Source organism: Muntiacus reevesi, chromosome 3 (genome assembly GCF_963930625.1).
Source record: "Muntiacus reevesi chromosome 3, mMunRee1.1, whole genome shotgun sequence".
Lineage (NCBI taxonomy): Eukaryota > Metazoa > Chordata > Mammalia > Artiodactyla > Cervidae > Muntiacus > Muntiacus reevesi.
Genome location: NC_089251.1, coordinates 154,724,932 through 154,752,082, shown reverse-complemented (window position 1 = coordinate 154,752,082; position 27,151 = coordinate 154,724,932). Strand labels below are relative to the sequence as shown.

Genomic DNA, 27,151 nt, shown 5'->3' with positions numbered 1-27,151 from the left:
TTAAGAATCCATTAGAATCATTAGATCTCCTCTGAGCTAGCCACAATAATCAAATTTATGTCCAAGTGGAACTAGTTTAGCTGTCGGTCTTACTTTTCAAAAGAATTGAAAGGAAAATCTTATGCAAGATTCACTCACAAACGCTTTCTAATGGTTCTTTAAAAACATTCTACTCCAGCAAAATGGTTTCATATTTATGTTACTGAAGGTCATTTTTCAAAACGTATTGTGACTTCACTTTAATAGTCAGTGAACTCAGATTACCCATAGGATGGTTTGGAATTGAGCAGTCTGTGACTCTAACATAAGTGATGTAAAAAAAAAAATTAAGCTGCATATTTATTTGATTGCTCACATTTCTCAGTACATTATCTGGATAGCCTGTCCATTTTTGTCTGGGTTAGTGTCAGAAATTTTCAATTGCAAGTCCCTCCTGGGCAGGACTGATGTCATCTCCATCACTCTGAGAGCCCCAGGCTCCCCATCCAATAAGCATTTCTTGAGTGCCCATTACAAGACAGGAATTCTTGACTGGAACATAGTGCTTCTCCACCTAGAGATGGCAGTGAAGACATTTTCTTTCCTGCATAAATAAATGTGTGGAGAATCAAGCCCATCCCCCCTCCAGCCCCCACCCCCGGCCCCGCCCCTTCTGAAAGCTCCTCTTGTCTCTCTCCTGATCCTGCAGAGGGAAGGAAGGGCAAAATTAGATGTATAATTTTTTGAATCTTGAGTGTTCAGTTGAAAGCTCAGGCTGATGTAAATACAATTTGCTCAGTGTTATGGTGATTGCTATTGTGTGTAGACACCTGGCTGTGTTTGATCTTTCTTTTTCTCTCCCATTCTCTCTCTGTGTCTCTGTCTCTTTCTGCTTTTGCTGTTATGTCAGTTACCACACATCCTACAGCCACTGCTGCCCTTTTAAGCCTCGGGGCCTGCTACCAACAGCTTGGAGGCATTTTTGGTCATTGAATTGTCTTGAGCCTGTAAACCATGTGATGTCTGCAGCAGATGTAGAATAGGAGCCCAAAGATACCAGTCAATATTTTTAGATAGATCTCAAAGATCTATCATTCTTAGGATCCTCACATGTTCAAAACTCTGCCTTTGTGGAAGCATTTTTGGTATGGCTATATAGATATCTAGAGTATTTGCCTGTTGATAGAAATAATTTCTATCTGTAGAAACTACTGTATTTTTAGATCCTTTAATCACCTGTTCTGAACAGTGTTGCCGAAGACAGGGGGTGTTGTGTAAAGCCCAGGGGATGAAACCTATGATATCACTTTGAAACTTTCAGAGTAGAGCAAGTTATTCTCTACAGGTCTCAGTATTCCTATCAGTAGAGTGGTAGCAATAACACCTTCCTGGGTTTACTTAATATAAGAAAATGTAAGTCTTTTAAAATTCCAAAGTAAGTGCTTGATAGGTATATGGTTGGAACGAAAGATAACATTTATTCAGCCTCTTCTCTGTGTGACAAGCCATGCTAAGGTAATAAGCCATGCTTGTTGTACATAAATAGAACATCACGGCACAAGCACCAAAACAGCGTTAGTTTCATAGCTAAAAAGTGGATTTTGGAGCCAGGCAAATATGGATTCAAATTCTAGCTTTGCCATTTTGTGACCTTGTCATTTAACCTATTTTCTCATCCATAAAATAAAGCTAATACTTTCTATTTTAAGGAGCTTTGGCAGAGATGAAATGAGATACTGTATGATAAACTCTGTGGCACAGTATGAGTAGGAAATGCATTTATTAGTTAGGAACTCATGTATTTTTCTACCTCAGAAGGTAATTTGTATTTGCTTAGGTGAAATATTATGCCATCATTTAAGTTATTAATTCATAAGATTTATATTTTTTATTTCATAAGCATGCTTGAATTTTACATGAGGGAAATCTAGTTTTCTCCTGTATTGACCTCTCCCATTGAGGAACTAACAAATCTGTGGCAAGATCAGATTTTGAAGTGATTAATCACTGCACTATTCTATTATTACCAGACCACAAGCTTCTGGCCAAAAAGGACCTATCATCATCTTGTTGTCCTGCTCCTGCTCTGTCAGAAAGGGCTGAGTTCAAATCATGTTGGATCCTGGGGGATGTGCTTGTCAGGAAGGTGTTAAGGCCTAGCACATGGACTTTAGAGATAGGTCACCTGAACTGTATCCTAGCTTTGTTCATTAATCACTGTATGACTTTGAGAGAGTTACTTAACCTTTTAAACCCGCACTTTTTCACCTTTAGCCAGTGGCTCACAGTCAATGGCATCCCACTCCAGTACTCTTGCCTGGAAAATCTCAAGGATGGAGGAGCCTGGTGGGATACAGTCCATGGGGTTGTGAAGAGTCAGACACGACTGAGTGACTTCACTTTCACTTTTCACTTTCATGCATTGGAGAAGGAAATGTCAGCGCACTCCAGTGTTCTTGCTGGGAGAATCCCAGGGATGGGGAGAGCCTGGTGGGCTGACGTCTATGGGGTTGCACAGAGTCAGACACGACTGAAGTGACTTAGCAGCGGCAGCAGCAACAGTAACAGACAGGGATTTCTTAAGCTCGTTCCATACGCCAGGTTTATGCTGTGTTTTCCATGTAGTAGCTCATTTAACCTCACTACAGCTTGTATACTGGGGTTACTTCCAGCACTCATTTTAAAAACAAATCAACAAACATAGAGAAAGAAATCTAGAAATATATTTTCTGGGGATATACAGCTAGTAAATGTTCTAGCTAGGCTTCAATGCTACCAACTAGCTTGTGTTCCGGAAGTGATAACACTTCATAGTATATTAAACTCTTAACTGTCTGGCACCTGTGAACATGAAAACAAAAGTCAGTTACTTTTATTAGCAAGAAGGCTATTCCTCTGGCTTTAGTGCTTTTGTCCACTTAGTTTCTCTTTTCCTTTTGAATTTCTGAAGAGGTAAAATTTTCAGTTATGGGACTATGCTTAAGCTCATTAAAGAGGTAAATTTGTGTTAGTGTTAATACAGAAAACCAGTCTAATCTTAGACTCCTATAAACTCCACAAATTTTTACTAAGTTTTTACTTCTTTCCTTCTCCATGTTCCTGTCCTTACTTTATGAATACATTTTATAAAGATATTCATTGATCCCTCCAACTAAATACAAGTATTAAACATAAAGTCTTACGCTCTTGCATGGATAATAAAACCAGAAACTGCCAATTTGCTCTCACAAATCAGGATTCTGATCCCCAGAGATAGTATGTCAGCTTGATCTGAGTATGAACAAAACTGTGTTGACCCTCAATACTACCTCTGGAGAAGGTCAGAATACAATTGTGGCCACAAGAATGGCCACTAAGCCTGGATATAAATAGCAGTGAATTGGTCATGCTGACTGACAGCTTTTGTTGCTCCTAGGCTACAAGATATTTGGAGAAGGGCCAGTGAAAGCTAATTATAACTTGAGGGTCTTGCCTGTATGAGGCTAGGGTTAGAAGTGTTTGAGAAGCTGAAGTTTGCTGTGCTGTGGGGAAACGATTTTTTTACAGATGGGGATGGAGCCGAGGAATAAGAGGGGGGATGCCAGAGGGAGCCTTGTAATAGCTTACAGCTGTCTAACCGGAAGTCAATCTGCCATTTTCCTCTTATCCTCTGATTCTTGGTTTGTAATTTTTTCAGTGCAGCAAGTATTCTGCCTTCTTCCCTGTCACAGAAAATATAGCTTTCCTTATCTGTAAGGTGTCTTAATTTAGTGGAAAATAGAATTCAGTCCACTGCCCACTCCCTGTTCCAGGAATGTTTTTCTCAAAATAGGAAATATATAATGTGTAGGCTGGGTGGCTAGAATTAGGTTGGATCAGTATGAAACAGGGAGATTTGTTTGCTTCAGAAAAAAATCTCCCACTGCCTTGGCTGCTGCAGAATCCAGGACAGATATCTGGACTCAGAGGCAGAGAAATCAACTGTTCTGAGTGGATTAGTATAATGATGACTCTCCCTATGGATTCCCACATACCCTTTTAAGGAAGCCTTTTGTGGCCAGCTGGCATTTCTAGTTAAGATTTTGAAACCATTATTTTTAGTGCCTTCTCATATTGATTAGGTCAAAAGGGAAAGAAATGGGGACTTTCCTATGGAGATAGGCAGATCTTTTCCTTCTTTCTTGGTTTTTCCAATGAACTCAAATATAAAGCTGGCTGGTTCTCTAGACATCCAGACGAAATCAATCACCTCAAAATGGAGAGGAGGAAAGTTGCAAATGTACCGTGTTATGTCTGAGTTTTTTGGTGGGTTCAAAATACCCATCTGAGTAAAGACTACCAATTTATCTTTGGATTCTTATTTACTACCTGTTGGATAATAAAGGCTTATATTTGCTTTGATTGTTTCTGTACATCATGGAGATGAAGATGTGAATCAGTCCATCTTCAGCACAAAGTCTTGGAGGAAAGATGGGGGAAAATGATTCACAGCATGTTTGGAATTTGTAGTGCCCATAACTGAGAGATGGGGAGGGTCGTGAACCACAGCAGAAGTGTATGTTTCCTATTGAGTGAAGGATTTCCATGTAACAGGACTCATGGAATGCAAATAAAACCTGTACCTTAGGAAAGGAAACTTCTTTCTACTGCCCCAGATCTCTCAGCAGAAAACCTCATTCCTCTATTAAAAAAGAAATGTGCTTTGCAATTTATAAAGGCTATTGCTTCTTCTTTAAGTTGAATGTTAACGTTTTGCCTTGTGCCCTTAACTTAATGGATATTCTCAAAATTGACAGCTTCTCTTTCATGCGGGAAGAAGGAATAATTCTGAATTAAGAGCACCAAAATAGGTTAAGGATACATTATGTCAGAGACTGTAGATTGTTAACAAGCCAAGGAAGCACAAGTCATAGGGTATAATACAATTAAAGGCAACTGGGTAAGATTGCCAGCCATTCCATCTCAATGACTTCACCTGTTGATGTGAGAGGTGACCCTTTCCAGTCTGTCTAAAAGTTGACGGAGTCCTAGGTGTTTTTTCCTAATTTCTGAGTGAATCACAAGTAGCATAGTAGCTACTGTATGTGCCCTGCCTACATCTCTTTCCATTTCTTCTTCAGCTGCAGTTGGTGGCTAAAGACCCACAGCTGCATGCCCTGCCTCCCTCCTCTCTCTCTGCCCTCTTCCAGAGAATTGCTGATGGCAGCTGCATCTCCCAAGAGGTTACACAGCTAGTGATTGATGGATATGGGGCTACAAATTAGCTGGCCCTCTTGCATCAGAGGAGAGGGTCATAACTGGTTCTGTGGTGTGATCACATGGATCAGGTCAGACTGGACTGCACATGGGACCACGTCCTTCCTCGCCCTTCCCTCTGTCCTCTCCTGCTTGTTACCCCTGCCCTGAGAGCCTTTCCCGAAGAGCTCCCCTTCAGTGAACTTCAGGCACCTACTGCCTCAGGCTTTGATTTTCCAGACGTATGACAGTGAGTCTGCTCATATATTTTAACTTATTTTGTCCCGATGAATTAAACAATACAATGTCACTTTCAACAATGAACTATTCTCTCTGAATTGTTGAAGTCTATTCTATTGACGCTTAGTAAGCCTTTGTCACAGAAGAAGAAAAGTTCCTCCAGTTCAGTAGCGTTCTCTGCGCAGCCTGTGTCCATCAGCATATAGAGAAGAAGCATGGTTGGCGAAGGACCAAAGCCACAAAGGTTGGAAATTTGAACTCTGACTGATAACTGTTCCCTTCCTTCCAACTGTGGTAGTTTGTCTAATATTAACTCTATTTATAGCACTATTTCCAAGTTAGATTTCCAAGTTCGAATGATGTGCTGTCATAATAGGAACAATTATGGCCATAGTATATGGTAGTCATCTGGATGATGTGATAGAAGATTTTTTACTTGGAATTAAACGGTCCATCCAAGCCTGAAATGGTATGTATTTCTAGGGTCTTCTGTAATTTGAAATCTAATTGTGTATACGTCTGAAAATTTGTACTACTTTTAAAGATAATGGCTTAGAGCCCATTCTAATTCAGCTAAAATTTGCAAAATTTGAAGGTCTCCTTGTATTCCTACCAGCTAGTGGTACAAGGGTGGGCTGATTCAGCAAGTGGAAGAATGGTGATTCTAGCTGACAGGCACAATCCTCAAGGAAATGTCAGGTTGACCCTGATGCTTAGAAAAACAGAGCATACATAGAGTTGTTAAAAAAAGGACACAGGGAACAGAAATATTTTAAAGGAAGCATTTCTGTTGCATCGGGCAAGGCTTCATGATTTCACAGTGGAAGTCTGAATCCTTCACAGACATCAAAACTGGGCTTTGAACCAAATATAATGTCCAAATATGTTAACTGATGCACTGAATTAAATATTACTGATTCTCAATACAATATTTTGGTCTAGAGAAATTATAAAATTCTTTGATTCCACCATGCTATGGGTTATTTATAATCAATATCTTCTAATTAAATCTGAAATATTCTTTTTAGAGAAAGCAGGTGCTTGCTGTTTTCTATTTAGCCATGTGATGTTCATTTTGGTTGAATATTTTCATGCTTGCAAGTGATTTTTGCTGGATTTGCAAGATGAAAAGTTGTTAGCATTTAATTTTTGAGATTCATCCATATAAAGGTCAGTACTGGAAAGTCAGAGAATTGTTTTTAATATTATATAATTATGATTTATTTGTGAAAATCACATAATTTTATGTTCTAAGACTATTTCCCAGGGATTCTGTTTCAAAAGATAACTGCTTTTTAAAGAAATATAAACACATTTTTTTTGCTGTTGTTGTATTTCCAAACAAAAAGGCTTGGAACTTACTTTTTATTACCAAGAAACTAGTAGTTGTTCTTCACTAAGTCATCTCTGACTCTTTGTGACCCCATGGACTGCAACACACCAGGCTTCTCTGTTCTCCACTATCTCCTGGAGTTTGCTCAAACTCATGTCCATTGAGTCGGTGATGCCATCCAACCATCTCATTTTCTTTCATCCCCTTCTCCTCTGCCCTCAATCTTTCCCAGTATCAGGGTCTTTTCCAATGAGTCTGTTCTTCACATCAGGTGGCCAAAGTATTGGAACTTCAGCATTGATCCTTCCAATGAACGTTCAGGGTTTATTCCTTTAGGATTGACTGGTTTGACCTCCTTGCTGTTCAAGGAACTCTCAGGAGTCTTCTCCAGCACCACAGTTTGAAAGCATCAATTCTTCAGTGCTCAGCCTTGTTTATGGCCCAACTCTCACATCCGTACATGACTACTGGAAAAACCATAGCTTTGATTAGATGGACCTTTGTCAGCAAAGTGATGTCCCTGCTTTTTAACATACTGTCTAGGTTGGTCATGGCTTTCCTTCCAACGAGAAAGCATCTTTTAATTTCATGGTTGTATTCATCGTCCACAGTGATTTTGGAACCCAAGAAAATAAAGTCTGCCAATGTTTCCATTTTTTCCCCATCTATTTGCCATGAAGTGATGGAACCAGATAACATGATCATAGTTTTTTGAATGTTGAGTTTTAAGCCAGCGTTTTCACTCTCCTCTTTCACCTTCATCAGGAGACTCTTTAGTTCCTCTTTGCTTTCTGCCATTAGGGTGGTGTCATCTGCAAATCTGAGGTTATTGATATTCCTCACAGCTATCTTGATTCCAGCTTGTGATTCATCTAACCTGGCATTTCACACGATGCACTCTGCATATAAGTTAAATAAGCAGGGTGACAATATACAGCCTTGATGTAGTCCTTTCTCAATTTTGAACCAGTCCGTTGTTCCATGTTCAGTTCTAACTGTTGCTTCTTGATCTGCATACAGATTTCTCAGGAGATAGGTAAGGTGGTCTGGTATTCCCATCTCTTTAAGAATTTTCCAGTTTGTTGTAGTCCACACAGTCAGAGGCTTTAGCATAGTCAGTGAAGGGTTAGATAGCACATAAAGTATCTCTGAAAGTTGGGTAATTCCTATCCTGTTTGACAGAAAGAAAACACAATTGAGTGAGTCAAAAGAAAAAGAATTATTTCAGAAAATCTGAATTATTCCTTATACTTTCCCTGTGGCCTGAATGCATTTTATAACCATATCAATCAAAATGAAAAATCTGCTAAATTTTGAAAACAAGAATAGTGGCACTGACAAAATGTTTGTGCTTAAGTTTTATCAGACAAAACTTGTAAATATAAAAGTGAACCTCAAATTTTACATTTTAATGTACTGCGTGATTAGAATACTTTATTCTTTAACTTTTATATTTGTAAGATTTATTGAAAGGAAATTCAGTGGCATTTGAAATGTTAAAATCCCATGAGGATAAAATGTTGACAGGCCAAGCATCTCTAGTAGCATTTTTCTGAGTTCCTTTTTAGGGTAAAATAGTAGGTAAGAACCTTCCCTGGTGGCTCAGAGGATGAGTCTGGTGCAGTGTAGAAGACCCAGGTTCGATCCCTGGGTCAGGAAGATCTCCTGGAGAAGGAAATGGCAACCCACTCCAGTATCCTTGCCTGGAAAATTCCATGGATGGGGGAGCCTGGCAGGCTACAGTCCATGGGGTCTCAAAGAGTTGGACATGACTGAGCGACTTCACTTGATCCAGTGGGTAAGAGGAAGAAGACATGTTATAGTGATTATATCTTCTCTGAGTTGGTTTAAAATATTGCTTTAATATTTAAGTAAAAACTTTCCTTTTCATAATTATTTCTTGTCTATTTTTGGAAATAAACTATGATTTCTTGAACTGGAACTAGAACTCCACTATTAACCTCTCTTAGAGGTTTGGTCAAGTAATTGTTTGACCAGACTAATGTTTTTTAAGTCATAAATGCAAGTTAATCATCTATGAATAAGTAATTATTTTTGTAGATACAAATATGGTAGTGCAGATCATTGATATAATGGAAGCTTTGAAATAGTTAAAGATAAACTATATATGTTCATTAAAAAGTCAACGATAATCCAAGAGATAAATACTTCTTCAGAAATCATCTGATATATTTACATTTATTTGACTGTTACAGCAGATTTTCTTCTATAATTAAAGTGTTTAACATCAAAATTAATTTTCATTCTTTGAGTTTCTACCAACTAATGACATAGTGTGGTCATCTGTAAATACTTGGTGTTGAAGTTCAGACACTCTAGAAATAAAATGCTTATTTTATGCAGTTAACTTACTAAGTGAGTAAACCACATTCTGGATAACTGAGAACTATCTTCAAGTGGGAAAAAATACAAAAGCATGATAGCTTCAAGCACAAAAATGCAAAGTCTCCAAGCCTTTGCAACACATTATGGTTATTATTTCACTGTGTATATAAAATATTTTCTAAATTAAGTAGTGCAGATTCTCAAACCATATAATAAAATCTACTGTAACTGTACTGAGACAGGATGAACTTGTATGTTCACAGGTTACCTGCTCCCCTTCCCTAGGGCCATCCCTAGGCTGCAGAGGGCCTTGGGAAACATTTTTTTGTAGAGTTTCTGTCTATAAAAATTTCTTGATTTAAAAGAATGTTATAAAATTCATGGACCTATATAATGTATGGTAATGTCAATCAAGTGTCACAACAATGGATAAAGTAGAACTATTTACATATTTGTTTATTGTCCAGTCATTGCATATAAAATATTTTCACAGTGGCTAGTACCTAGGTGCTGTTTCTTCTTGTTCTTTATTGTCAAATGCATGGTTACTGGTTAATTTCATGTCTCCCACTGTGTGAGGAGAAAGGTAGTAAAACAGTTATTGTTCATGTTCACAATGTCATGGCTTTCCAGATTCAGTTTTAATGGAAACAATATAGATCTTCTTGCCTCTGTGTTTTCTAATGTCATTTATTTAAGGCTGGTTACATTATTACTCATGAGTCTGCATCATCCATCATGCCATGATCACTGGTTTCCCAGGACTGTCTCAAAGGTTGTTGCTGTGCTTTGCTGATGATGATCACTAATGTGAGTCTTATCCAGTACATGCAGGAAATATGAATGATAAGTTGTTTTCTGGTCATGTCAAATTTAGTGCTCAGAATTTTATAGCATAAACATAGAATGATGCATCCTTCAATTATGCTTTCTCTTGAACTCTTAGGTGGTGACCATGACATTCTTAGATTATGTTCTCTTTTAATGTTGGCTATTCCTCTGCCTTTTACCACTTCCACCAGTGGGGAAGATAGGAACAGGAAAAGTGGTCCTGTTTGTATAAGAAATGTCCATCCATTGTCCAGAATGGCTTAAGACCAGCTTAGCAGGGAACAATATCAACACATGATGTAGGGGAAGAGAGGACATGGATTGGAAGAATCTCTGGTTATAGGGGAACAAAAGGCTGGAAAACTCTGGGGAGTTTGTGGAGGGTGAGGCAACCCTGGGGAAATAGCCCAACACATGATGTCGAACTCAAGGAGGAAGTGGAGTGACAGCCCTGGATGAAGAACACCTGCTGGCACCTTGCCCCCTTGGTGCTGTAGACCACAGGTGGCACCTCGTCCTAAAAAATTTTGAACCAGCCCACATGCCTGACTCAAGCTTAGGATTAACAGTATACCATAGTATCCCAGAGCCCTAGATTTGTGCTGTGTCTCTCAGAAATGTGGATTCCCCAGTGTGGAGATTCCTTAAAAAACTGGAAATAGAACTGCCATATGACCCAGCAATCCCACTTCTGGGCACACACCGAGGAAACCAGATCTGAAAGAGACACGTGCACCCCAATGTTCATCGCAGCACTGTTTATAATAGCCAGGATATGGAAGCAACCTAGATGCCCATCAGCAGATGAATGGATAAGGAAGCTATGGTACATATACACCATGGAATATTACTCAGCCATTAAAAAGAACTCATTTGAATCAGTTCTAATGAGATGGATGAAACTGGAGCCCATTATACAAAGTGAAGTAAGCCAGAAAGATAAACACCAATACAGTATACTAACACATATATATGGAATTTAGAAAGATGATAATGATAAACCTATATGCAAGACAGAAAAAGAGACACAGATGTATAGAACAGGCTTTTGGACTCTATGGGAGAAGGTGAGGGTGGGATGATCTGAGAGAATAGCATTGAAACATGTATATTATAAGTGTGAAACAGATCACCAGCCCAGGTTGGATGCATGAGACAAGTACTCAGGGCTGGTGCACTGGGAAGACCCAGAGGGATGGGATGGGGAGGGAGGTGGGAGGGGGGTTCAGAATGGGGAACACATGTAAATCCATGGCTGATTCATGTCAATGTATGGCAAAAACCACTACAATATTGTAAAGTAATTAGCCTCCAACTAATAAAAATAAATTAAAAAAAGAAAAAGAAATATGGGTTCCCCTAAGTTGTCATGTCAGCACTACTCCAGAGGTCCAATCTCATTCAGACTCTCACAGCTTCATAAGAGAATTACTTTGCTGGCTAGGAGAGCTTTCCTCCTGAAGGCTCTTTTGGCCGTCTGGTTTACCCCTTGCACAGGATAGAGGCTTAGACAGCACCTGAAGGGGTAAAACAGAAAAAGGCCCACATGGGGCCTTATCGGACTGAGTCTTCCTATCTGATGACACTGCCAACCCCTAATGGTCCCAGGCACCAGAGGGGAACTTAGAATATTTTTAAAATATTCCTTAAGGTGTAGGACTCCCCGAGGAGCAGGCACAGGACAGAGTTTCTGCTTGTCTGCGTCTGTATGGGATTTCCCCATAGCCTCTTGGTTGCAGTTCTCTCCCTGGCAGCTGCCTCATACAACCTTGGGGTTTATCTTAAATTGCTCCTAGGTTTTCATGTCCCACTAGTTAACCTGTAGAGACATGTGTTTTTAGGACATCTCTTTGCAGTAGAGATGAGAAAGTCTAAGCTTTTAAGAGCAAATCACACATTCTTCAAAATTAACATGAGATCTTAGGCATTCACATTAGGTTTAATGGTCCATCTCTACTTTCGAGCAGTGGACCAAGCTCTGAAGAGGAACTTTTGACTCATGGATGCCTCACTCAGAGAAAATACTGATGGAAGTTTGGGCCATTATTATTGCTTACTGTGTTTTCGTGCAAATTGATGAAAGCAGAACAACTTGTCACTTCAGTGTAAAAAAAATTGAATGTATGAGTTTTGTGGAAGCTTTAAGACTTGCAAGTTATGACCAGTAATGCAAATCTATTTTTTAATGTCTATTCCCCATTTAAAGAACAGTGAAAGATAGTGGAAGTCTCATTGTCTTTTTGTACTTAGGAGAAACAGATATGAAAAATTGGTATTCTGAAGCCATAGATCAAACATTGTAGTTTAAGAACTTTAGAATGACAATAATTAGAAAGAAATGCATTTTTTTTTTTTTGAAAAAAGAGATAAAGTGCTTTAAAAATTTTTTTTGGTGTTGCTATGGAGAAAGGATGTGGCAGTGATCAGAAGGTGGAGCTTTATTCTTTTTCTAAAGAATAGAAAAATTCCTGACTTTAATTTTAACTGATTTATTCTGCTTTTCTATTTTCTTCCTTCTCTTCCCCTCTTCTCCCCTTCATCTATTCCTCCTTCCTCCTTCTTACCTTTCTTCTTCTTTTTTGGTATCCTTCCTTCACATGTGAGGACATTCCATCAAGACCTTTTTGTATTCAAACAGATCACTTCCTCCAGAAGCTATTATTTAAATTTACCTTGGAGAAAAATTACTTGATTCTCTTCCAAAATAGGGATACCTGGGGGAGCCCATCTGCTCTATGAGAAGTAGGTGTTCCAGGTAGAACAATGGGTCTGATCCAGAGTCTGCACACAGTTTAAAAATCCTTGAGATAATAAATAATCTGTCTTGCTTTTAAGGATGATTCATTCTTGATCACTTTGTTTATTCTTAGGTAACTATTAAAGAAGTAAAACGCTACTCCTGTGTAGCTGTGAGAAAGGCTGATGTAGATCCATATTTGCAAATAAGGAAAGCGTGCCCAGAAAGATTAAATGAGAAAAATGAGATGCCATCAGATCCTGGTTATTTAAGTATAAAGAGAAAATATACAGGTGCATATATATCTTCTATATTTTTCCTGGAAGAATATATAAGAAAGTTTTGACCATGGTTATCACCACAGTATAGTGTTGTTGAGGTAGGAAAAGGCTAATTTCTTTAATTTCCATTCAGAACATTTTTGCAACATTTGAATTCCCTTACTATGCTCTATTTATGTGGTAGGTAAAATTCTAAGACAGACGCAAGATTTATTACCTCCCTAGAGGACACACCCTGAATAATTCCCAGATCTGTGAATATGATAGATTTTACTCTTGTGATTTTATTATGTGAGGTGGTGTAATCTCCTTTAAGAGAGATTATCTCAGTGGTCCTGACCTAATCACAGGAGGACCTTTAAAGGCTGAGAGTTTTCTTTTGCTGTTTGAAGAAGAGGCAGTCAGAGATTCAAAGCAAAAGGAAGATTCTGCTGTTGCTGGATTAACGATAGGAGGGACTAACTGGTAAGGAAAGTGAGCCAGAGCTGAGAGCAGTGCAAGGATGACAGCAAGGCAGTGCGGACGTCCATGCTACAGCTGATTGAAGGGAACCGAGCTCACCTAGCAAGAATGAGCTTGGAAGCAGATTTTCCTCAGGGCCTCCAGATGAGACACTCTGATTTAAGTCTTGTGATCCATGAACAGAGAATCCACCATGTACAGCAGGGATTATCTGGGCATTAGGATTATGGACCACTTCCCCCTACTTAATAATTCATTAAGTAAAGTTTAATTAAATCAAGTATCTTAGGAAGTGTTATTTTAAAAGTCTACCTCTATTGTGAAGAGAATATACACTCTTTCAAAGTGGGATGTAAAGTTACTTTACCTAAAGTAAGTTGGATTTTCTTGTTGATTTCTATTGTATATTTTTGTTTATTCATTCCTGATTCATCATAGCAAAGCTATTATATAACATAAATTAGCAGTGTGTTTCCATGAGAGAAAAATTCCCTAAAATTCAACAAACAAAGTAAAGCCCCCAAATAAAACCAATTTGATTACTTTTGGCAAGAGAGTGACTAAAAAGGGAGTTTATTCTAGGGCATATTGGGATTGTAGGAGGGAAGGGTATGTCTCTTGGTTTGCAGTGAACCAGTGAACCCGGCACCTCCACAAGTCTTGGTGCGGTATGTGCTCCATGCTTACTTGTGAATAAAATGAATGTGCTTGTTGTCATTGTTCAGTTTCAAAGTCTATAGGTTTTCTTCCACTCAGAGTCTCCCTTCCACCATTTTGTTTCATACTTCAGAGCAGAGAAATCTCTACTCTTGTGTACTCAGTCGCTTACCTGTACTTTCCACTGTTTAGATTCCTTTCATCTTCATTCTGGAAATTCCAGCCTAGCTACAAGATCGCCATTAACTATCTCAAGTGACTGTTTCTCAAATAACAATTTCCTTAAGGTTGAAGATTTATTATTCTTGCATATTATTTGTTCCCTCTTGCTTTGCTTCTGTAAATTCTAATTCTTTGTGTAGGGGGCTCCCAGCACTTCCAGTTGCTCAGGAGATAGAAAGTTCCTAGTTGGTAAAGACTCTTCTCTTATCAATCTTATCCTCAGACCCAGCACGTACAGATGTCCAATAAATGTTAATAAAATGGGTACTTTTATTGGGAAAATGTTTCCTGTGGATAAAAACTCCCTGTGGTTATTGGATAATTCAGGCCTAACTGCTTTTATTTAATATCTGAGAAGTCTAGCTTACAAGGTAGTTGGAAAAGATCTTTCAATCTCTGACAATAAAAAGAGTGATACTAGAAAGAAAAAACAAAGAGAACTAAAGAGTCAATGGAATTACATCCAATTTCTCTGGTTAATTTTGGGGGCAATCCTATAGGCTAAGAGTGAAAGTGAAAGTGAAGTCGCTCAGTTGTTTCCGACTCTTTGTGACCCCATGGACTGTACCCTACTAGGCTCCTCCATCTGTGGGATTCTCCAGGCAAGAATGCTGTAGTGGGTTGCCATTTATACTGCTTTTCTCCATTCATTCTGAGAAGGAAGTGGCTGGGGGACTTCCTCTTATTATGAAAGAATTTAAAATTATTGATGTAAAGTCCCTAGGAAATTTGATTTTTCATTCCCCAGAATACACTGCCTTTCTCTGCATGTTCTTGGGGTTCTGGATCTGGTTAACCCCCACTGGACCTTAGAGAATACAGATAATCCATGTGCATCCATAGAGCTTCAGGTGGTTGCAAGCATAAAGTTTCTCCTTAACAAAGGACATCTTGCCCCTTGTGCTAAATGGGTATCAGTTTCCCCTTCACAACGCCCCTGCCAATTCTGAGCTCTGAAGGTTCAATTTAGCATCCAGAAAATTGAGCTGTGTTCTTTTCCTTTAGTTCCTCATTAATGCTAACAATAAAGAACTGAAGAATTGGCATATTGACTGGCCATTTGGCTATGATATATGACAGAACAGAGTGCAGACTTGCTTTTTGTCATCTGTAGGACCTCCAGGTTATTGATAGGAGGAAGCATTTTTCTACTGGAACATAAAAATGGAATAGTCACAGTACATGCTCAGTTTACCCCAAATACCTATCCTTTTGATACCCAGGGGCTCTGCAGGTAACCCACAAGTAGGTAGTGATGCTGATAACAGGAACTGGGGCTTTTCCATAAGAGAACATATAACCACCTTTCATTGTGACTGGTGACTGTCTCCTCAGGGCATTTATAATGCAGAATTACCAGCAGTCTTTTCACAGATGCAGTTAGTGGCGAGAGAAATTTTCTTACAAGTTCTGGCAAGGGTATTTTTGCATTTTCTATTTTCCTAAGAAAAATTTTGTGTTTTTTCTCAAGGCAAATCCAATCCTGTCAGTAGTATTCCCATGTATGTGCCTCAGGGAGAGGAAGGAGAACCCAAGAGTTCTCACTTACAGATCCGGAGTCAGAAACTAGTGGTCTTGCCAAGGCTACATGCAGACAGCAGACAGAGTTCCAGTCCGCTCAAACAGTGTTTAAGATGATTTGAACTAGTTGCCAGAAATTAAAAAAGCCAGGAGGTTTTCATGTAAAAAATAAATCTGAATTTTGGCTCTTCTTAAAAGATGTGGAAGCTTTGGCAGTCCTGGGCCTGACTTCCCACATGGCAAATGGAGTTGGGTGGTGGATGCCAGTTTATCACAAATCCAGGGTGGCTGTTGTCCCATCACTTTCTGGGAATTAGCAAATGCTCCACCTCTAGGCAGATGAATGATAAGGGTGTCCATAAGAGAGGTCAGAGCCCACTTGTAACTGCTTTGACACCCCCTCAAACCATGGTACTCCTGCATGAGCCCTTCAGGCATCCGAGGCTGTGACCCTTGGCCAAAGCCCTGGGGAGACGCGCCGCCTGCAGCACACATCTGAAGGACGAGGGCTGGCCTGGAGGGTTCCCTTGACTGCTTGCCCACAGAGGTGGAGGCACCGGCATCTGTGTGACGTGGCTCCCATTTTCCCTGCAAAGACAGCTGGACGGTTTCGCAGGAATCATCTTCCGAGGCTCAGGGTTCATCCTATTCCCAAACCTCCACACTCCCCCGAACCCATGTTGATTTGCCATTTGCCCATAATTTCAGCCTATGAGAGGATGTGTCCAGGCAGGATAAAGTGTGATTTCTCTAGCATGACACGGGAATATCACTCCTTTACCTTGAAGAGTTTAAGGCAGACGTCTTGTCCCATCTTTGAATTAGCTAATTCCAGTATCTATCTCTGTTGACAGCTTGCGCTTATTAAACTGTGCCCGCAGTGAGCCCCGCAGCCACTGACAACGGACAATGCCAAGGAGCTTAGGAGCACCTCTGTGGCCTCAGCATACCTGCATAACAGTCTCTGTGTGGCTCTCTGAGACTCAGGAGCAGCTTTTTCTTACCATTAGTATGACAAACATTAAAATCATTTACCAAGTGCAGTTGTATGTGATGCTGTGTAAGGGGTGATAAAATGAAGTTAATACCATACCACCAGAGAGCTTATAAAGTGATTCATAATTAAGCACAGTTGGGTAAGTGATATAATTAGGAGTCTGTTTTGGTAGTTTAGCATGGATTTCAGACTGAGGCTGAGCACAGACTATCACACCCAATAGTTACATGAACTTGGATAAGTCTTTGAACTCTGTGACCTGCAAAAGGAAAAACAGTTATTTTGTAATATGATGAATGAGAACTTCGAGTAGTTAAGAATGCTGGAGTTCCCTCACTCTCCCCACTAGTTTGAGTAGTAGATTAACTTCAAAAGTCTCGGGTGTAAAAACAGTACCTTTTTAATAGGATTTGTTTAATTAAAGGAGCCAGTGCTTGTGTCTAGCTGTGTCTAGCATGTGGTAGGTACTCAGTACACTTGACCATTGGCTAGCCCAGCCTGGTGTAAAGTAAGCTGTCAGAAAGTTCATTCCCTCTCCCCTATGCTTGTGTCTTCATGCTTTGGGCACTGTGAATTTTACCAAGTAGGAAAAACAAATGGCTGTATTGCTCAATATATATTTATTGAATTGATTTTACAGTGTAAAGTCTTTAAGCATTATCAATATCAAGCTGTTTTGCTAAAGGTATAGCTTTTTAGTGGGGCAGTTTGTGTGCAGAGTTAAAGGTAATTTTACAGTTTCAAATACTTCAGGAAAATGTAATGGTTAAAACAAAAATAAGAAGAATGTATCTCTAATAATATGACTTATTGCCTGTTCCTTTTAGAAATGAGGTCCTCACCGCAGAAGTCTTTATCTCGATACCCAGATCAAGCAGTATACAAAGGTCCAATGCCAATTTCATCTAAAACTTGTTTTGCAGTGTCAGAGTCTTGGTTTTTAGGAAAAGACTTGTGGTTGCTATGGAACTGTTAATAATGATTGCTGCCTGTGCCTCAATTCCTCATACTCCCAATCTCCAACATAAAATCACTTGGACCTGGGCTGCAGGGCAGTAAACAAACTTTTGAGCAAGAATTAACTGGGCTTGGGCATTAGTGTCCTAATGTATCAAATGACATTTGTTATCACCTTGACTTGCACTAGCGGCTCGGCTGTGTCAAAGGAGCTTTTAGTTTCTCGATAGTAGACTGAAATGTAGGAGGGTCAAACCTTATTCTTCTACATGAACATTACTCAAAGCAGAAGCATTGTGAGTGTTCATCTTACAATAAACGTAAAAAAAAAAAAGTCTTTATTTTGCATAGAACTGGCCTTAGTGCCAGTCTTCTATTTTTATTTAGAAAAAGAAATGCAATCCTATACTAGATTCAAAAATGGAAAGGGAGAGAGGAAAATATTTCTGTTGAAATATATGTCTATATATTTAAAAAATAAGATCTCATGGAAAAATGACATCTTTGCTGTATTTCTGTGAGATGTGATCTATGTAATCAGGATCAGTATCAGTTCAGTGGCTCAGCTGTGTCTGACTCTTTGCAACCCCATGGACTGCAGCACATCAGGCTTCCCTGTCCATCACCAACTCTCAGAGTTTGTTCAAGCTCATGTCCATCGAGTTGGTGATGCCATTTAATCATCTTATCCTCTGTTGTCCCCTTCTCCTCCTGCCTTCAGTCTTTCCCAGCATCAGGGTCTTTTCCAATGAGTCAGTTCTTCAAGTCAGGTAGCCAAAGTATTGGAGTTTCAGCTTCAGCATCAGTTCTTCCAATGAGTATAGGACTGATTCCCTTAAGGATGGACAGGTTGGATCTCTTTGAAGTCCAAGGAACTCTCAAGACTCTTCTTCCACACCACAGTTTAAAAGCATCAATTCTTCGGCCTTCAGCTTTCTTTATAGTACAACTCTCACAACCATACATGACTACTGGAAAAACCATAGATTTGAATATATGGACCTTTGTCGGCAAAGTAATGTCTCTGTTTTTTAATATGCTGTCACATTAAATGACCATATGTCATTTGGTCATAGCTTTTCTTCCAAGGAGTAAGTGTCTTTTAATTTCATGGTTGCAGTCACCATCTGCAGTGATTTTGGAGCCCAAGAAAATAAAGTCTCTCACTGTTTCCATCGTTTTCCCATCTATCTGCCATGAAGTGATGAAACTGGATGCCATTATCTTCGTTTTTTGAATGTCAAGTTTTAAGCCACCTTCTTCACTCTGCTTTTTCACTTTCATCAAGAGGCTTTTCAGTTCCTCTTCACTTTCTGCCATAAGGGTGGTGTCATCTGCATATCTGAGGTTATTGATATCTCTCCCGAAATCTTGATTCCAGCTTGTGCTTCATCCAGCCTGGCATTTCTCATGATGTACTCTGCATATAAGTTAAAGAAGCAGGGTGACAACATACAGCCTTGATGTACTGTTTTCCTAATTTGGAACCAGTCTGTTGTTCCATGTCCAGTTCTAACTGTTGCTTCCTGACCTGCATACAGGTTTCTCAAGAGGTAGGTAAGGTGGTCTGGTATTTCTGTCTCTTAAACAGTTTTCCACAGTTTATTGTGATCTACACAGTCAAAGGCTTTGACATAGTCAAAAGCAGAAGTAGATGTTTTTCTGGAACTCTAGCTTTTTCAATGATCCAACAGATGTTGGCAATTTGATCTCTGGTTCCTCTGCCTTTTCTAAATCTAGCTTGAATATCTGGATGCTCTTGGTTCATGTACTGTTGAAGGCTGGCTTGGAGAATTTTGAGCACTACTTTGCTAGCGTGTGAGATGAGTGCAATTGTGTGGTAGTTTGAACATTCTTTGGCATTTCCTTTCTTTGGAATTGGAATGAAAACTGACCTTTTCCAGTCCTGTGGCCACTGCTGAGTTTTCTAAGTTTGCTGGCATATTGAGTGCAGCACTTTCACAGCATCATCTTTTAGGATTTGAAATAGCTCAACTGGAATTCCGTCACCTCCACTAGCTTTGTTCATAGTGATGCTTCCTAAGGCCCACTTGACTTTGCATTCCAGAATGTCTGACTCTAGGTGAGTGATCACACCATCGTGGTTATCTGGGTCATTTAGATCTTTTCTGTATAGTTCTTTTGTGTATTCTTGCTACCTCCTCTTAATATCTTCTGCTTCTGTTAGGTCCATACCACTTCTGTTCTTTATTGTGCACATCTTTGCATGAAATATTCCCTTGGTATCTCTAATTTTCTTGAGGAGATCTCTAGTCTTTCCCATTCTATTATTTTCTTCTATTTCTTTGCATTGATTACTATGGAAAGCTTTCTTATCTCTCCTTGCTATTCTTTGGAATTCTGCATTCCAGTGAGTATATCTTTCCTTTCCTCCTTTGCCTCTAGCTTCTCTTCTTTTCTCAGATATTTGTAAGGCTTCCTCAGACAATCATTTTGCTTTTTTGCATTTCTTTTTCTCTTAGATCTGATAGGCAGACTGCCTGGATCCATGTAATAGACACTTCTTATTCTTAAATTATATTTCTAAGATATGGATCTCGGGGCTTATTAACATATTACCAATCCTTGGGGGAAAACGAATCCAGTTCTTGAGCTCCAGGCACAGTGTTAGGAATGGGTTATTGCATGGCTGTGAAGAAGACATAACTAATTTGGGGACTTCGACGCCCCACCAGTATGCAAATAATTCAAGAATAATACAGAATAGTTTTCATTTCCACAACTGGTCCTCTCTCTAATCGCTACAGTATGAATTTTCCGACATTCATCTCTCCTGCTTCTCTGTTTTATTGATCAGGATTTTAATGTGTCAAATGAGGAATAGAGAATAAATGTCTGTCAGTCAAATCCAAAAAGATACCTGAGTGCAGTTTTTCACTGACATGCAGATAGTTTCTAGGAACAAGTGACATAAGCATTTTTGAAAAGGAAATGTAAATATTGCATTAGCTCTGGATCTCCCAGCTCCTCAGCTGCAAGAAGTAACAGCAAGTTATAAAGGTTAAACAGGCATGTTTAGGACCCTGAGTGAAATTAAGTCTTCAACCAACTGGATGTCATTGTAGAAAGCAAAGGTGTATCTCTGCGAATAAACTGAATGTACAGTTCAATACATACAGTTCAACACATTCATTTTTGTAGGGCTATTTGAGGTATTATAAGGTCTGGGACAAAATAATAAAAATGCAAATAGAACTATCAAATTCATCAAGCTGCTACAATAAATTCAGATGCTCTCCAGAGATGGCAAGGTGATGTCAAGAAAGTTAAACTTGAAGAATGAGTCTTGGATTTCTAAATGAAATCAGGGAAAAAAGAAAGCAGATTTAAGAGACGAAATCAAGACTGAAACAACTGACGTTACGGCCTACATTTTGAAGACAGGTTAATAATCAGTTATTTCTGCTTGTTTTAAAATTGTTCCACCAAGAAACTGACATTATTATATGCTTTTTATTTTTTGGTTTATTTAGCCTTCTTCAACAGTCATTGTTAGTTCAACAATATGACATATGGGGTACATTATTGCAAAATAAGGACATAGCTGTATCAGTTATGCCATCAGTACATTTGTTAACACTCTTCCTTTTATAAGGCAAAGCATAGTTTGTTAACACTGTTTCAGATTATCTATATAAGATTACTTATAGTGAGTGGAATATACTGAAGGTAGGAAATCTGTTCTCTGATATAACTGTCTTTAAACTATAATAGTCTTCTAAAAATTACCATTCTGTAATTAAAAATAAAGCAATATTTTAGTATAATGTTAGGCAATAGTAATAATTACCCTGTCTGAGTAAATGTGCACATACACATAAACACTAGCATACTTTAAGAAGTTAAGAAACATATCAATATTCTGTGAAAATATATAAATAAAATATGACCTGGAATGAAATTACTGTTATGTACAAAAAAAGGAAAACTAGAATCTTTCCCTTCCCAACCTGTTGATTCTAACAGCTTATAAACCTACATTACATCATTTGGAGTGCAAGGATTATTTCAAATTTGGAAAACAATAAAGAATAGTATGAGTCAACTTCCTAAGAAAAGCAGTATGTATTAAGTTTGAAGATTAATGTTCATTCCAATGTTAAAGAGACATTCTTTTGAATTTCCTTAGAGAGGTACTTGTAGTGTCTTTTATTAAGGAAAAATGCAGCTTTAACATAGTAAAATGTTTTTTTACATTATTTGAAAATATTAGAAAATAAAAATATTGTGAAGATATAACACTATTCCAATATATATGTTTCTTTAGTATTGTTATATAAGGGTGAAATACTTGAACTAATATCGTAAATATTTTACGAAAAAAGCACATGCTTTTTTCTCTCTGTCTTCATTCTCTTTGGCATTCTTTGTTTCCTGTTTCCCTATTTCCAACTTCTCTTTAGTTTTTTCTAATAGTCCTGACTTTTCTACATATCTTACTTCATTAGCTGAATGTCTTTCAATTTCATTTCACCCTCACTTCACCCTCATTTCACCCTGTTTCAATAAACAGTGGTTTCTACTATGTGAACTTTCCCTTCTAACTTTTTTCTTTTAAGAAAAGTGTTTTCTTCTTGAAATATAGTTATCTCTTTAGCTTAAATGCATATGTATATTATATAGTCACACACTTGAGGAATATCGATTCACAGAGTTCTATGGAAATTCAATATATTATTGATGCACTGTTCAGCAAGCTCATGGAATGACAAAAAATGGATCATATTTCATAATTAGTGTCTTACATAGCCTCTGGCGATTCTGACTTAGCCGCATTGATCAGTGTTTTATGACTGCTCCATTTCTTCTCCTGGGTAGTCTTGAGGAGCTACAGAAATGGAAGTAAAGGGTACATTGGAAGCATAGACCCTGGCAGGCTGCCCTCACAGTAAATCTTGGTAAGGGCTGTATGCCCATTGTGGAGCAAGTGATGACTGCCTAGACGGTAACACGGCGTGAGTGGGGAGGGCTGGAGGTGTGCGGGAGTTTGCTTCTAGGCTCTGGTCACCCACCTGGCTGAAAACGCAAGCTCGTTCACAGAGGGCTGTGCATTTAAGCGGTCTGGTCCACCTGGAGCACGGCTGGCTGCACCGGCTCCTCCTCTGACCGCTCTGCCCCGTGGGAGGCTAGCACGTGGTCTCCCGCATAGCGCACCTGCTGGGCCTGTTCCAGGACCACTGACTCCTCCTCTTCATCTTCCACAATAGTCAAGTCGACGTTGCTGTCCACGGCCGAGTCACTCCCTCTCGAGGCCGCAGTCCCAGCATCCCCCTCCGGGCTCTTCCCTTCCACCAGGGCACCGGTGAGAGAGGCTTCGGAAAGACCCTCTGCAAACAAGCTCTCCTCGTAGTCGTTGGCCATCTCGCTGCTGGGCATGTCTTCTGATTTGGTCTCATTCTCTGCCGGGCTTTCTCCCTCTCGGACTTTCTTTCGCCCAAAAGTGAGAGGAGAGACCTTGAAGGGGGAGCTTTTCCCTGAGGATATTTTCTGGTGATTGGAAGTGAGAGATTTCTTAATCTTCTCTCTCCTCTCTACAGATACGATCTTTGTCCCCAGCTTGTTCATCTTCTTCTCAATGTTCTGGCGAGAAAATGCCTTTTTGAGGCTATCCACTTTCCGGAGACTGGATCTTTTTATTCTCTCTGCCCTGCTCTCTTCCATCTTTTCTTCTGCGCTGTCTTCCAAGGCCTCCTCATCCTGGGGCAATTCATCATCGGATGAGAGGTCCACTGTGTGCAGAGTTTCCTCCAGGGACTTGTTTTCATCCACGTGCTCCCCCTCCTTCCCTTCCCCTGGGCTGGAAACTGGCTCTTTCACAAACACACTGGCAGGGATCTCATTTTCTTCCTGAAAAGATGGGCAGTGTAGATTTCATGTTAATAACACATGTCACAAATAGTCCTGAACTGCTGTAATTTCTGTGTTATGTGTTTTTGGCATGACAGAAACTCAATGTCTGTGGCTTAGCTTTCTAAAATATGAAGGGTTTATTCTAAACTGATCAAGTCATTCTGCCTCAGGCTGGGTAAGGCCAAGGGCTGCCTGTTGGGAATATTACAAGGGCATCTGGCAAGGGCTCTATCAGTGACAGGCAGGGAGGGAAGTGGGCTGTGGTTCAGACAGACCAGGAAGCTGCCTAGATAAAGGAGCTAAAGTAAGTTACTGCAAGAAGGGCCTCTCTCTCCTATGTTTAGGCTCTATTCCTGCCAAAGCCCACTGCAAAAGAGCCTGGAGGTCAAATTAGAAGATAAAAGTGAGGACTTCCCAGTTCTCGCCCCTGCCCCCATCTTTTCCTCAAATGTTACTGCTGCTGCTGCTAAGTCGCATCAGTCGTGTCCGACTCTGTGCGACCCCATAGACGGCAGCCCACCAGGCTCCCTTGTCCCTGAGATTCTCCAGGCAAGAATACTGGAGTGGGTTGCCATTTCCTTCTCCAATGCATGAAAGTGAAAAGTGAAAGTGAAGTCGCTCAGTCGTGTCTGACTCTTCGAGACCCCATGGACTGTATCCCACCAGGCTCCTCCGTCCATGGGATTCTTCAGGCAAGAGTACTGGAGTGGGGTGCCATTGCCTTCTCCTCAAATGTTAGACACCAACATTTGTTAGACACCAGGTTCCCTCCCCATGTAGAAGTCAAAAGAAAAGGTAGAGTCAACCTTCCTATCTGTTTTTTTTTAATTTAAATTTTATTTTAAAAATTTTAATTTTTAAAATTTAAAATTTTTAAAATTTAAAAATGCACACTAATTTTTCTAATGGGGCTTCCCAGGTGGCACTAGAGGTAAAGAATCAGCTTGCCAGTGCAGGAGAAATAAGAGATGTGGGTTCAATCCCTGGGTCGGGAAGATCCCCTGGAGGAGGGCAAGGCAACCCACTCCAGTATTCTTGCCTGGAGAATCCCACGGACAGAGGAGGCTTGCGGGCTACAGTCCATAGGGTTGCAAGGTCAGACACAACTGAAGCGACTAAGCATGCATAATTTTTCTAATGACATAAATTTGGAGTCAAGGAAGGAAGGTCCAGCCTTACTGGGGCCCCAACTCATGAAGCCCTGTGGTTTAGAACGTCTTTTGTGAGCATTATAAGGAGAGGTGATATACTATGGCCAATTTCTGGAGTCATCGGGGGGACACATGCTGCCAGGCATAGCTTATCAAGCCTATCTGTTAAGTAGGACTTCCTTGGGCAAGAATACTTCAGCCCCCACCTACAGTGAACAGAGAAACTCAGGAATCTGTCCCCCTCCCCTTATTCCCAGCACACCTCTTTCTCCAGCTTCTAGGTGTATAAGGCTCTGCCTCTTGCTAGGCCGCAGGGAGCAGAGCCTAAAAACTCGCTCCAAAGTGCAAGGGAGATGGTTTTCCAGCATTGCAAAGCAAAGAGATTTGAATTCAAACAGCCTTGGGTCACACAACAGAGGAATCCCTTGATTTTTATAGTTTTCTTTAAATATAGGACAATGAGAGCCAGCCAGTAAGGTGCCTTCACATTTTCAGTGGGAGAAATGGCCCTGGGCAGAGCTTGTGGCAGGAGGCCTGAGTCTCAATCCCTGCTGCACTGTACAGTGGCTGGGAGGCCTTCAGCAAATAACTTAATCTCCTTGGGTCTCAGTTTCTTCCAAATGTGAGCAAGAGGATTTGACCTAGATTAGCAGCTTTCAGACCGCATTCCCAAGTGCGTGAGGGGTTCTGCAAGAATGCTGAGGTGGGCCAGGCTCTGGAGCCCACTGCCAGCCGGGTTTGCAAGCTGAATCTCAGTGTTACCTGATTGTATTGTGGACTGTCCAGTACAGTTTCAGTTTGAAAAATAACTGGTTTAGTGAATTTATAAGTCCATGTGGGAGCTAAACTTCTTGCAAAGTTTATGTTAATGGTAAGAATTTTCCTTCCCATTTGGCAATTTTGATTGACTGAAAAGTCAATAAAACTGGGGTTATGATCACAAATATGTTCTACGGGTGTATACCTTTAACTTCTCCCTACAAAGATGAAGTGAACTATGTTTTAATCTAGAGAAAATTAAAAATCCCTCTCCTTATTAATCACCAAGTAGTATAATTTCATTACTCTCTGAAAAGATACAGCCCCATGTCTCCTCCTTACACACACATACTCATAACAGAGTCCTTTCCCGGCATTGCTTAGAAACAAAGCTTTGGGTAGAGCAGAAAGCGGGGCATCTGGTTGAAGAGACTCCTTGGTTGAATGAAGAAATCACAAACTCTGTTCCCCAGAGCTTTCTCCATACTCTCCCATTTTGAATATCACAGAATGTGTCAGAAACACAGTATAATAAAGTAAAAAGCTGAAAGGTGCTTGGGATTCCCAGAGTCATTTATAACATGGACCTTTACAGAGAGCAACTCTGCCATGTTACAAGTCTCGACTGGTCTCTTTCTCATTGATGTGTATTCCCCGAGAGGGTGGGAACTTCTGTCTCTCGTTCACTGTTATGCCTCAGTGATTAGGGTAGTGCCTGACAGCTAGCAGCTATCTGGTGAATGAGTGTGTGTTGGGTGAGGAGGCTTCCTAAGAGAGCACTGGGGATGGCTGGAGTGGCGCGTGCCCCTCTGTCGGACACTATGAAAGAATGGACTTAGCTCTATGCCTGGAAGGATGTCTGCTGACTGCTGCTGCCGCTGGGAAAAGAGAAGAACCAGGCCTATGGGGCTCGATGGTTTTCATTTTAAGGAAGGATTTTATTCTCAGTGGATGAGTGGCAGACTGCGGAAATAGCTAGGGCTCTGATACTTAGTCCAGAAGCAAAATTACTTCTGGGATTTGACAAGAGGGTTGGGAAGGTTTGACAGGAGTTACTTGCAGGAAAGGAAGAAACCAAAAGCTCAGTGAAATGTTATTAAAAGTCCTCAGTGAAGAAGGCAGAAAGTCGGGTGGAAAACTGTAAAAATAAGCCTTGGTTACTAGATAAGAAGTACATTTTGTATAGTATAATCTCAGGGTAATCAAAAGATTTCTCTGATAACTTCCCTTTCTTCAACCTCCATAAAAAATGGACAAATTAATTGTATTTCTAAAAGACTTAAATTAATAATATTTCATTTTTAATACAGTATAAATTTTACGGTCAAAGATGCACAGTTAACTGTTGAGTCTTAGACTTTTGTCTCGCTTATCACATGTCCTTTGAGGACAGGTTTGGGAAAAGTCCATTATCAGGTGAATCAGAAGTCATCTGTTGGTAGATTACACTACTTGCATGAAGGCAGTTGAGGGAAGGTGGGAAACCCAATTGAATTCTTTCATACAATGCTGGGGAAACTTATACAAGAACTCTTTGATGCTAACTATGAAAGTAAACCTAGCAGATACAGACATAATCCAGAATGAGTTGGA

At 39.9% G+C, this 27,151-nt stretch overlaps 1 protein-coding gene across 4 annotated transcripts in view; it reads right to left on the bottom strand.

The window, feature by feature from the left end:
- Positions 1-6,694: 6,694 nt before the first annotated feature.
- The window catches only part of CAVIN2 (caveolae associated protein 2), a 28,100-nt gene continuing 7,643 nt past the window's right edge, over positions 6,695-27,151 (bottom strand). Inside the window, exons 2-3 of one of the 4 annotated variants that reach the window (XM_065930929.1) lie at positions 22,811-23,645; positions 6,695-7,937 (exon numbers count right to left, since the gene is read on the bottom strand). In XM_065930929.1, the coding sequence (XP_065787001.1) occupies positions 22,851-23,645 (795 nt within the window). In that variant the 3' untranslated portion in view covers positions 6,695-7,937; positions 22,811-22,850. Of the gene's footprint in view, positions 7,938-17,457; positions 23,646-27,151 lie in introns of those variants that run through there. The other 3 variants (XM_065930927.1, XM_065930930.1, XM_065930926.1) reach the window with 3 other exon arrangements.